This window comes from Larus michahellis, chromosome 2, assembly GCF_964199755.1.
Source record: "Larus michahellis chromosome 2, bLarMic1.1, whole genome shotgun sequence".
Lineage (NCBI taxonomy): Eukaryota > Metazoa > Chordata > Aves > Charadriiformes > Laridae > Larus > Larus michahellis.
In genome coordinates this window covers 6041907-6054285 of record NC_133897.1, presented here as the reverse complement: position 1 = coordinate 6054285, position 12379 = coordinate 6041907, and the positions used below count along the sequence as shown (strand labels likewise).

Below are 12379 nucleotides of genomic sequence, written 5' to 3'. Positions count from 1 at the left end.
ATGGTTCTCACACAAATGGCCATCCCCTCTGCACATGCAGAGGGATGCCAGAAATCCTGGCACTGGGGTGTCTCTGAGGACACCTCGTGGAGGGTGGTCAGGCCAGCCCGGGTCTTGCTGGAGGGAGGTGGGAATCCTGTTGCGCAGGGGCCACTTGAAGGAAGAAACTAACTTCTGGGGCACAGGAAAGCTTTTTGGTCATGCAGAGGCACAGGTGAGGCTCTGCACCTGCTCAGCAAGATTTTGTGGGTCACTGTTTTGGACTTGGGTACTTGCAGACCTGCTGAGTCTGGTTACCGGCACATCCGTGGGAATCACAGCTTTTGTTTTCCTTTGAGGGGTGTTCCTCGTCCTTCTGCATGAGGAGATGAGCTTGCAAGTGTAACAGCAAGCTCCTTGAAAGCCATGCAGAGAGAAACCCAGATCAAAAGAGACACCCAAAAGATACATGTTGTTTGCTTGAACACATCATGGCTGTCAAACCTGGCCTCTTGCATTCTGCAGGCCTGACTCATACCTGCCTGCTAATGCCATGGGTGAAACAAAAGGGCACTGGGTCGAGAATTAGCAAGGGAGGAGCACAAGGGCAGTATCCAGTGATGAAAATTTAGAGGAGGATTAAAAAGAAAGTTCTCAGCATCTCCCTGATACTGTAAAAGCGGCAAATAAAACTCTCTAAGACTTTATTTGAAAATCTTAGAAAGCAGGCATTCTTTACTGGCAAAGCTGCAGTGTTGGAGACACACGGGGATCGCTCCTCCAAAGTGTGTCTGTCTGGCAACACAGAGCAGACATATTTATGGTCATAATATTTACATATTCGCTACATTTCTCAAAAAAAAGTACATATCTTAATTAGTTCCCTGAATTCATTTACATATTCTCCTCCCAGTCATGCATGCTTAATGAATTGAGTCGATGGTCTCTGGTGGTCCCTGGTGGTCGTTTTGGCACTTCCAACCCTATCTGCTGTTTAACCTTGGACCAGCTTTTGAGGTTGTTTTTCCTGAAAAGGAGTTGTTTGCTGATGTGCAAATTTCAGTTGAGCAGGGTTCCATTCCTCATCTTAACTTCCTTCTTACCTTCAAGGTTGGTTTATCTCATGTTTATCTTGCTCAACTGCATGTTGACCTGGACGAGCTAGAGAGGTGGGCCCAAGTAAACATCATGAAGTTCAACAAGGCCAAGTGCAAGGTCCTGCCTTTGGGTCAGGACAATCTTCATTATCAATACAGGCTGGGGAATGACATGGTAGAGAGCAGCCCTGCGGAAAAGGACTTGGGGGTACTCGTGGATGAAAAGCTAGACATGAGCCAACAATGTGTGCTTCCAGCTCAGAAGGCCAACAGCATCCTGGGCTGCATAAAAAGAACTGTGGCCAGCAGATCCAGAGAGGTGATTCTGCCCCTCTGCTCTGCTCTGGTGAGACCCCACCTGGAGTACTGTGTCCAGCTCTGGAGCTCTCAGCACAAGAAGGACATGGACCTGTCAGAGCGGGTCCAGAGGAGGGCCACGAAGATGATCAAAGGGCTGGAGCCACCTCTGCTATGAAGACAGGCTGAGAGAGTTGGGGTTATTCAGCCTGGAGAAGAGAAGGCTCTGGGGAGACATAACAGCAGCCTTCCAGTACCTGAAGGGGGCCTACAAGAAAGCTGGGGAGGGGCAGTTTGCAAGGGCATGTAGCGATAGGATGAGGGGCGATGGTTTTAAACTAGAGCAGGGCAGGTTTAGATTAGACATTAGGAAGAAGTTCTTAACACTGAGGGTGGTGAGACACTGGAACACGTTGCCCAGAGAGGTGGTGGAGGCCCCTTGCCTGGAGACATTCAAGGCCAGGCTTGATGAGGCTCTGAGCAACCTGATCTAGTTGAAGATGTCCCTGCTCACTGCAGAGGGGTTGGACTAGATGACTTTTAGAGGTCCCTTCCAACCCAACATGTTCTATGATTCTATGTTGCCAGACTTTTGTCTCTCCTTTGTCTCTCAGACTTCCTTTGCTCTACTGATATTTACGCAAGCAGAACATAGAGTACAAAGTTCACCACACCTTCATTTCTAAACTTACATACTTTATTCTAAAGCCCTTAAAACCTACAGTGTTATACAAACTGTAGTATGTTGGTATCATCCCTGAGACTAGTTCAGACAGAGTAATTTCACCGTCTCCAGGGAATGCTGCTGTATGTCCATGTCAGTGGGGAGCCTTTGGCTGTGACACTGGCCAAGCGGCATCCGCAGCAGCCAGGAAGGCTGACCAGGATGTAACCTGTTTGACTCAATGTTTGGAGGCCAGAAAGGACACAAGCTTCCTTGTGTTGTGCTTCATGTTTTGGGCTTTACACAAACCACCTCTTCAGCAGACGTAAACACTCAAGAGAAGTAGATGCAAACTTTCCAGATTCTCTTCTGCTTGTGGTTACCTCCCCACTGTGGCGTGATGGAGAGGAACAGGGAGGTTGCAGGGATATGTGATTGATGGGTATTTGCTGTAAGTGTTCCTCTGCTGTGAAATGTCTGTCCCCCAGTTATTTCTGATTTCTTCTTGCAGATAGCTCAGCTGAGCACACAGTTAGCTTGGGACTGCTAATACAGAACGTTCACTGTCTGGGAGCAGCTGATAATGTACTCATGCTGGGTTAAGATTTTCCAGAAAAGAGATAACATTTGCAGATGGCTTGGGTCGACTCCTTTGGCTTCAGCTTTTTTAATGATAGATGAAAGCAGTACACATGACCAAGCTATGGAAAGCTTTAAAAAGTACCCTCCCTTACCCTGCTTTTTTAACAGTTCCTGCATTGATAGTTTCTGTCCTTGTCACTTGCATGACTATGGTAGACATCAATCCTGTTCTTCAGCCTTCCTTGTACCTTTTCTGCATTGAGGAGCTCTGTGCCCTCTATCATCCTCTTCTCAGAATACCACAAAGAGATCAAGGCAGCCCTTCCAGACACAGGTTTTCAATCTTTTTTTCCTCCCACACAGCTCTCTTTTCCAGTGGATACATTTTGCCAGGTAATGGTTTCCAAAGAATCCATTCTAAATTTCCAATATTTAACATCAGATTTTCTAGTCTTGGAAACACTAGATCTTTGCCAACCCAAAGTTTAGCAATTGATTGCACAAGCAGACTAGCTAGCCATTCTGAAGGGACAATAACTCCTATGAGCCAAGGAGTGCTGAGCAGTTGGCAGGTGATGAGGAGGAACAGGATGATCCTTCCTTGCACAGCCATAACAAGAAGAGACTGGTATTGGAGGAGAGTCGCCTACTTATGGACCATCTGAATGGCACATGTCTGCATCTGAGATGCTCAGCCTGGACTTCCTTTCTGATCAAGGGTCCGCTATAGCCATAGATTAAAGGTATGATTTATACTACCCTAAAGATTTTGTCTAAATAGGACAGAGGATTTGTGTTCCAAAAGCTTTTTTTTCCCATTGGCTATAAAAGGGAGTTAACTAAAATTTAGACTTTTTGACTGAACTGAATCCGTCCAAACATGATAGCGTCCTTTACTTTAAGGGTGTAGTTCTACCTAGGGCACGATCACTGTCATTTGCCCAATGTCCTAGTTAACAGGCAAAATCACCATCAGGGCAGCCCAGCTGCAAGGGAATTGCAACACTTTTCTTTCAAGGGTGGTTTTAGTACTCAAGACCATAAACTTTCACTCTACAGTAAATTGGTCAGATAATGTAATTCCACAGCAGCCCAGCCCAGCCCATCCCATCCCATCCCATCCCAACCCAACCATCCTCCACTCCCCTCTGACTGATCAACTCTTGGCCTTTACAAAGTGATCATAAAAGACCACACGAAGATAATTGCTCATAATTGTCAGGGAGGAGCTTTGCCAGCTCAAGGAAGGTCCTCACGGTTTGCTCTTGTATAGGAACCAAACCAGCAAGTGCTGTGGAAGATGTTTGACCACCCCAACATGTGTTGGGAATTTAAAGCAAATGTCAAGTGTTGGTTTTGGGAAGTCACTGATTTTTGAAGAGTGAAGTTTGGGGTTGTTGGTTGTTTGTTTTTTTTTTTTCCCCCCAGCAGCTGAGTATTATCATGACTGTCTTGGGGAAAAAAGGAATGTTTTCAAACTCTAATGAGCATCTGATGAATTTTGGATTATCCCAGGGCAGCCATGCTAAAAACGTGCAGGGTGGGTGCCGAGTTGTGTTTTTTAGCAGTGTTGACTTTGGATGAACTGGGCACTTTATATGGTGAAATTGCACAAGTTTAAATGAAGGAGCAGATAAAATGGATGTTTAAAGGCAAACTTCTCCTATTCAGATAAACAGTGGGGATATTTTACACTCACATACTGCTTTTCAATGAAGCTCCTTCACAATAAGCAGAAATAAAATTGATCTCACACAGCTGTGACACAGGAAAGAGTTTTTACGTGTAATTTACATTTTCAGGTAAGGAGAAGTTAATATTTTTTTTCAAATTATTGTGTTGTTTATACCTATTTTTTGGCATGCTTGTTATAGAAGATGGCTGAATATCCCTCAGCTGTGTTGCCTTTTCTATGTGTGCCCTGAGACGGTGTTGGTAGATGTTTACAAAACGTTAACTAGTCTGTCTCCCACCCAAGAAAATGCAATGAGACTTTCTCGGTTATGGATTCCAATACTGTTTGCAAGCATTTTGCCATCTATTGTGTGTATTTAACCTTTCTCAGCAGTCAAGTGTGATGAAGAAGTTCCTGCCTTTTCCTCTCAGTCCTCTGTAGATGTATTAAGTGGCCCAAAGACTCCGTGAAAGGCGGTGCATGCTGCGGGGAGCTTGCCTGATTTCAGCAGAGTTTGAGGGCATCTGCATGCTCTCAGGGACAATGTCGGCGTGTCTCCGTTACTTACATTTGTTTAATAATGTAGTCTCTTGAGTGCACTGCTCTTTCTGGATTGCCTTGTGTGTGCATTTTGCAAACTTCGTGCGAACTCAGGGCTCATTGCCACTAGCTGAAGGGTAGAGATGGAAATGGGGAAGGATGGTCCTGAAAGCAACGTTTTGCTTTCTAACAGCAGAGAGGATCAATTCTACCCTTGACGGGGGTGAGGATGGAGTATGGGTGACACCAACTGCTCTGAAGCTTTGGTTTTTGCCTCCCTATTTGCACTAGTGTGGCTGAGAAAAATATATGGGATTTTAGATTTTACCTTCTCACTTTTTTTTAAACTAAAGAATGAGTATTTTGGTCCCTGTCCTGCTCTTACTGAAGTCGCCTCTCATTTTCCTGTGAGATGGTGTTCACAGGGAGGCACAGCTCTGCTCTCCCTGCTCTCAGATGGGGGCAGAGATCAAATCAGGGTTGCTCCGAGGACTGGAACCAAATTCTTGGCAGTGATTTGTATCTCATAAACATGATATCACAGTATGGCATCTAGTGCATATTTGGCTTCTTTGTTAAATAAAGGACATGGGGAAAGAAGTTGGTTGGTTTTTTTAAAAGAAAATTCTTGCTCTTTCTGCTCCTTTTGATTTGAGCTTTCTTTAGTACTAAAGTTTGGGGAAGGGGGGAAAGGGAAGGGAATCCTCCAGAGGATGCAGGAACAGGAGAAAGAGTAATTTCTTAATATCCCTCACCAAGTAGAGATAAGGCTGACTGAACCCCTGCTGACAGCAGGCTCTGCTTTCTTTCCACAGTCTCCATTGAAGATATTCGGGATGTGAGGTCAGGCCATAAAACAGAAGGTATGGAAAAATACGCCAAGGATGTCCCAGAGTATCGCTGCTTTTCCATCGTTTTCAAAGACCAGCGGAAAAACCTGGACCTCATTGCGAGTTCGGAGGACGATGCCAACCACTGGATCTCCGGCCTTGGGAAAATCATAGCCCACAGCAACTCCATGAACCAGAAACAGAAACTCCAACAGTATCCTTTGCCTTATGAAGTGATTAATCACACACAAAGATGCACTTGTCTTTCTCTGTGGGTGGAGATAGGAGACTAACCCCCTTTTTTCCTATTGACCCTGGGCACTGGGTTTTCTCTCGCACTGATTTTGCACCCGGGCAAACTCCCTGGTGCTTTTTTCCCCTGTTTTACAGTGATAGAAGCAAGAGTGGATTCAGGCTTCACATAGCTCCTTAAGCGAAGAATTGCCTCTTTCAGTGATCTCCAGATAAAACAATCATTATTTTTTGTATTCTTCAGGGGTCTGTTTCACTTGCGTTGCAGTAAACTCTAGGTCAGGCCCTTCTTGGCAAGGCATGAAAAGCCTGTACTGTTTACCATGTTTCTCAGTAATACAAGGCGAGGGAATTGATTCTCCTCTTCCGACTGCCAAATTTACTCTGGGGTAGCTCCACTGACTTTAGTGAAACTACTTCTTATTTGCCTCAGCACGGATGGAAGTTTTGCCCTAAAAGAATTTGCAATTGCTCTGATGACAATGCAGACATCTGAAGGGAAAAGTAGCAGAGCAGGAAAAGAGAGTGAATTAGTTGTGAAATGGAGAGTGAGTTAGTTATTGGGTGAAATCCTGGCTCTGCTGAATTCACAGGGAATTTTCCCCGGGGCTGTATTTCACTCAGTAAGTTGCTTTGTGACCACAGGTCTCATGTTCATATAAAAAGACAGAATATCTGTGGGTGCAGTGTTTGATGGGTTTTCTGCAGTCCCTGTGTATCTGAAGCTCTAACCATGACATATGAACCTGTTGGCTGATTTCACCCTGATTTGACAGGGCCACGGCAGTCATAAAATATTAAAATCTTTTAAGCTTCACAAAGATAGGCATCCAGCTATCGGAGAGGAAACCAGAGAGTGCTCTCAGTGAGATAAGGCTGCGTGAGCTTCATGCCTTGTTCAACATCAAAGCATCCGTGGGGAGCAGGGGAGATGCAAAATCCTCAGCTGGGGAAAATCACAAATCTGGAGCCTGAGCCTGAGCAGGCACCAGGGAGTCTTGCCCTCAGTCAAGGCTTCACTCCATGTGGGTTCCCTGCTGGGTAATAACGTACTGATGATGAAGGAGATGTCACATAAATGCTGAGCTTTCATCGGGCTTTACTCTTCTCTGGATTCTCTGAAGTCTAATAAGCACTTGCACAGCCATAGTGCTGTTCGTTTAAAGGAATCAGGCTCCGTTAGTTCTGGTGTGCGCGGGATGCTGTGTTTGTCTCCTGCACTGTGAGTGTCTTTTGGATGGTTTTTCAAGCTCTAGGCTGTAAGGTCATTTCTCAGCAGCGTTATCAGTTGTGTGTCTGTGGTGGTGGGGAGCAGTCCCTAGACAAGTTGAAATCTTGAAACTTTGATGCTGTTGGAACTGTTGCACCCTGGCAGTTTTCCTTTTAAATGCAAAGGTTTCCCCCACCCCACAGTGTGTGTGGAAGATCTGGGCTACAGAAGGTTGTCCCTGGAGCGTGTCAGATTGAATATGTTGCTGAAATACTTCTCCATAAGAAGAGACAAGATTGCTAAGGGGGGAAAAATAACAATGACAGTTGCAAGGGAAGAAGGCTGTAAATTTCCAGCGTGGAAAAGTGCCTCTCTCTTTGGAAAGCTGAATTGAAGCTAAATAGTGTGGGTAGGCAAGCCATATTTCTGGAATAGTAATTACCGTGCAGTGCTGGCTTCCAATCTGCGATTGTCTCAGGCCATTTAATGTAACCTGGAATTACAGAACAGCATGATTTCTCATTTGAAATTTGATGATGTTTAATTAAAGCCTGGGATTTTAAATTTAGTCTGTCTTCACTGAGTTTGCTTGGCAGCGTGGGCTTACTCAGATCTGCCTTAAACCTCAGAAGTGTTCTCCGCATCTGTGAGCACAGAAGGGGAAGAGTCGGTAGACAAGGAGAAGTGTTGGGTCCCCTCCTGTCCCCCATGACTTGAGAATTGCCTTGCAGTGTATCATTTCCAGCCTCCGAAACCTTGCAAAGCAAGTAAGGAATGAGCAAGATTTTGAAAACAAGTATTGAAAGCAAAAACCTTGCTGGTTTCAGATGGGATTTGTTCAGTTTATAAGATGATGGAGTTGCTGGTGGTAGCAAGGGACTTGATTTAGTGTCTTACGTGTCTTTTCCAGTTCTGTATTCCTACAAAGATAAAACTCCTACATGCTTGATGAATACTTCTGATGTCCTTATGCCTACAGTACTGTTTCATTAAGCCTCAGATTCAACCCTGCAACAAGCTGGCATAGGTTATTTAGCAAATACAGCAGGTATGTGTGCGGGGAAGACTTTAGGCCAGAAAATACAGGGGACTTTTCATTTGAGTAGCGTGGCACCATCTGCTTCGATTCTGGGATTTATGTATGAGCTTTTCTTCTGGTTGGAAATCACTTACCAGAAGTTTTGCAGCATTTCTGTTCTGAGCACATTCATGGGATATCTGCCAGATAGTTTCAGTCATCCCTCTCTGGTTTCAAAGAGAAAGCTGGTAGCCCTGAAGCTGGCAGATCCTTCAAAAACAAGAGGCAGGAAGAACGCTCTCTCTGGATGTATACAGGAATGGGACCAGCTTTTTCCTAGTCCACCCAGGCCCAAGTAGGCATGTAAGGTGAAAAGAAGACCCACAACCAGGGCTGCAAAATGGTGTTTGTATCGGATGAGAAGAATTTAAGCTGGCGTTCATCCATCTCCTTTAAGCTTTCTCAAACCTGAGGATGTCCAGATGCATGGGGAGCTTGGGTGTTTTCGGGAATGAACACTGCTGTTTGCTGAAACAACAGGCTGAGGCCCCAGTTGTCTGTAGTCTCCTTTTTCTCTCTTTGCTGCTTGTTCTTGCAGCGAGAGGGTCCACTGTGTGCCTACGCTCTTTCTGAGCTCTCTGATTCCACTCCTACATTGATCAGCTGCCCTGGGAGGGATATAACAGGAAAGTATCTTCCATTTGCAGGCAGGACCTGGGCATACTCTTTTGCAGATGCATTTACTGCCCACATAGTGCCTTCCAGAGTCAGCTTTGGATATGTGCATGACCTCTGGGTGCTCCTGATCAGTGGAAATGACTGCAGACTTTTAAAAAAGGTGGTTTTTTGCAGTGGTTAGAGCAGAAAGAGTAGTTTCTACGCACGGCTAGTGTTATCCAACCCTGCCGCTTACCTCTGGCTGTGACAGTCTGGATTTCCTCTTGGCTCACTAGAGTTGCATGTTACTCCTGCCTGTATTTTAAGGGAAGGCTGTGAAGGGGAGCTGAGGTGCGGGGGTCAGGTATGAATGGGTGGCACCACCACTGGCACCATGTTGACATGCTCAGCAGGCACTCTTTGGAGCACAGCTGCTGGTGGACGGTGTTGTGCTTCCAGCATAGCATCCTCTGGGAGCTTCATGACTTGATCTTGGTTTTCTGGGAAGAATCAGTCCAAGACAGACCCTGGTTCAGTGCCCTGGACTGTCCTTGGGAGCTGGGGAAATGTAGCTTCTCTTTATTTTGGTTTCCATGTCTAAAGAAGGGGAATATTAATATTACCAGGCTAAGACGGATGCAGTGTGAGGTCATTGTTTAGCACCTGCCAAGATTTTTAAAGACAGAAAGTTCAACTTTCCATGAGACAAACAATACTTACAAACAGTTTACGCATGTTTCCATAGTTCGGAAATATTTGAATGTAGTGGTAGCTGTGGTGAATACTGTGTTTCAGGGTTATGTCTATAGCCCCAAAGGCTGTCAGTTAATGCCCTTTTTGGGGGTTATTTTGAAAGATCTAGTTAACATGTTAAGGTACTAAATGTCTCAGCTGGAATTTGCTGATCCTGACATTTACTCTGCTTAACATCCAGATTGGGCATTTTTAAAAGATTTTTTTTAGAATGAGTTTGAAGCAATGCTACGTATGCAAGACGTGGAAGGTTACATTTGTGGAGATCAAATTGTTATTTCAAATGTTTTTCTATTGAAAAATAGGAGATTTTTCTGGATGACCTTTCTTATTTGACAGTAAAGCAAATTAGAGAGAGTCAGTTCCATGATGCAAAAAGCACATTTTTAGTTTAAAACTGCAAGGTATTTCAACTGTCTAACATTATTTTCCCAAGAGACTGAAAGAACATGGGAGACCCAGTTCAAATTATCCCGCATCACATTAAACATCTCATTTTTTATAGTAATTAGTCCAGATTCATAGATATACTGAAGTTATTATAAGCCAAGCTCTTACAAACTATTATCACAGTACGATACAGTAATGTACCCTGTGCATTTCATGAGGGGAAGCAGAGACCTATAAAGTTCGGTTTCATTCTGCTCGCAACAAAGTTATTAAGACATATAGGCAGAAATCGGTAAAGAAATACAGATGCTGAAGGTGAGTCCAAAAATTAATATTAATGTTTCTTTTGGAGAATCTCTGTTCAGTGTTCACCTTGATATACTGCATATTGATCAAATCCATAATAAGGAGTTTACCAAATTCCACTTGGGAGCTCTTTTCATCCGTCCTTTATCCGCTTTTAGCAGTCTGTAGCAGAATGCACTTTCTGTCATAAAAGAGAAATCGGACTGTTTCTGGCTGTGGCGAGAAACTCCTACAGGGTAAAGAGAGCTGATCCAGCCTTGGCCAGATGGTGAAAAGCTTCTCCCGGGTCATGATCGCTTTTATTACAGAACATTTTGCTTCTGCCAAAGCCCCATTTTGCTCTTTCAGAGCAGAAGGTGAGATGATGTAAGCTGTTCAGTGGTAGCATGCTGATTTACAGCAGCTGGAGAGGTGGTTCAGAGTCTTTAGAAGATATTTCCCCCCCGCCATGGGCAGCAGAAGGGTGGTATTTAGGCTAGGCACTGACCTGGAAAGATTTCCTTACATCATCCTGCAGCTGGATTCATACCTGCCTGAGGAAAGCTGATAAAAACAAAGACAACAAGATGAGCTTGAAAGAGCTTAAGAACTTCCTGAAAGAAGTGAACATTGAAGTCGATGACTATCATGCCAAGAAGATTTTCCAGGTAATGAGAGCAAGCAGATAAAGTATTTGCTGTTGGCTGAGGTCAAGGTCTCCCACAGCTTTCAGCTTTGTTTGGAGATCTAAGCTAAGAGAACTCCTAGCATTTTCTAAAGAGAACTCCTAGCATTTTTTCTCATACCAAGGAAGGGCTCTCAGTTTTTGGTGCTCAGCAGATTCCCACCAACAACTAAGTTAGGCCAGCACAGTGCTTGTGATGAAGGTGTGTTAAGGTCTGTCTTTACCATTGATGCCCACTTTTGTTAGGATTCAGAGAACATGAGATGCAAACATGGATAATGCAAGAAAAAGGGAAAAGCAAAGTTCAAGTGCACTTTGAGTCCCAGGTGTTTCGGCAGTTCTGTGTGCCACAACCACGTGTCAGTGCCTGAGTCTGGCTGAAATTGGTTTGGTTACAATTATGAACCCATATCCTCACCTTCTCAGAGGAGGAGGGTACAAGTGACAGGTAAACAAAATGAAAGTGCAAATTAGGGAAAAAATGCCAGATTCATGATAGATACGTAACATTGCACCCAAGCCTGGACCAGCCTGGTTGATTTAATAGCCCAAGGCTTTCTGGTCAGAGACATACGCTTCTAAATTCTCAGGACTGAGCTTGCTGGCTGAGCCTATAAGGGATGAAAATTTCTCAGTTGTTAAGCTTTTGAGTTCTCTCTGAAGAAACCTTCCTGGTGAAGTGAGATAAAACATATGGATAATTTCCAAGCTTTCATCTGTCTGAAGCAGGATTTGAATTCATGGGTGTGCAGTTTCAGAAACACTTTTACTCATCAGCAGTAACACGTGGGTGGTTTTGGGCACCGGGCAGTAGTTCTCCTGCTTCTTCCTCTAAGCACATAAGAGGGAAAGTTGGCAAGATTTTATTAGGACCTTCCCCCAGAGGAGATACAAGTTTCCTAATCCTTGCTTTATGAAGGTCTCTCTCTCTTTGGTAACTCTGCAAGAATTGGGGGAGGTCATCAGCAGTTCTTAAAGAATTTCAACTTGCAGAATCTTCCAGATGTACTGTCTGCTCTGTCTGGCACATCCCATGCTTTATTCCTTGCTCAGGAAGACCCTGGAAGAAGAGCAATAGGGCTAGGATTGCTCTGATTGGGTTGGATGTCTCCAGTGCAGACATCTACATCGGAACTAGTCACCAACATTTATGCTTCCTTTGCAGTCTGTGTAGGTCAAGCCAATAATGGAGACTGGGGTGCGATTCACCTCATCCTAAAGGATACATCTCACATCTGCCAGATGAATCACTACCTATATCTTCAAACGTCAAAAATCTGAAAAGATGCACTTTTTTTAAAAGGCGCAGTCTCTTTGTTCAATGAACCTCTTCAGCTATTGCAGTAGTTACAAGGGAGCTCCAGGAGTGGAAACCTGATGAAGTTCAATTCTCTTTTTTCTTAAGGTCTCCAAGTAATTGCTAAACCTTGATTCAACCCATCTAAATGCAGGCATCTAGCTGAAG

At 44.3% G+C, this 12379-nt stretch overlaps 1 protein-coding gene across 2 annotated transcripts in view; it reads left to right on the top strand.

The window, feature by feature from the left end:
- The window catches only part of PLCD1 (phospholipase C delta 1), a 58065-nt gene that overhangs the window by 20790 nt on the left and 24896 nt on the right, over window positions 1-12379 (top strand). For both annotated transcript variants that reach the window (XM_074574010.1, XM_074574009.1), the window contains exons 3-4: window positions 5650-5878; window positions 10768-10897. In XM_074574010.1, coding sequence (XP_074430111.1) covers window positions 5650-5878; window positions 10768-10897 — 359 coding nt within the window. The remainder of the gene's footprint in view (window positions 1-5649; window positions 5879-10767; window positions 10898-12379) is intronic.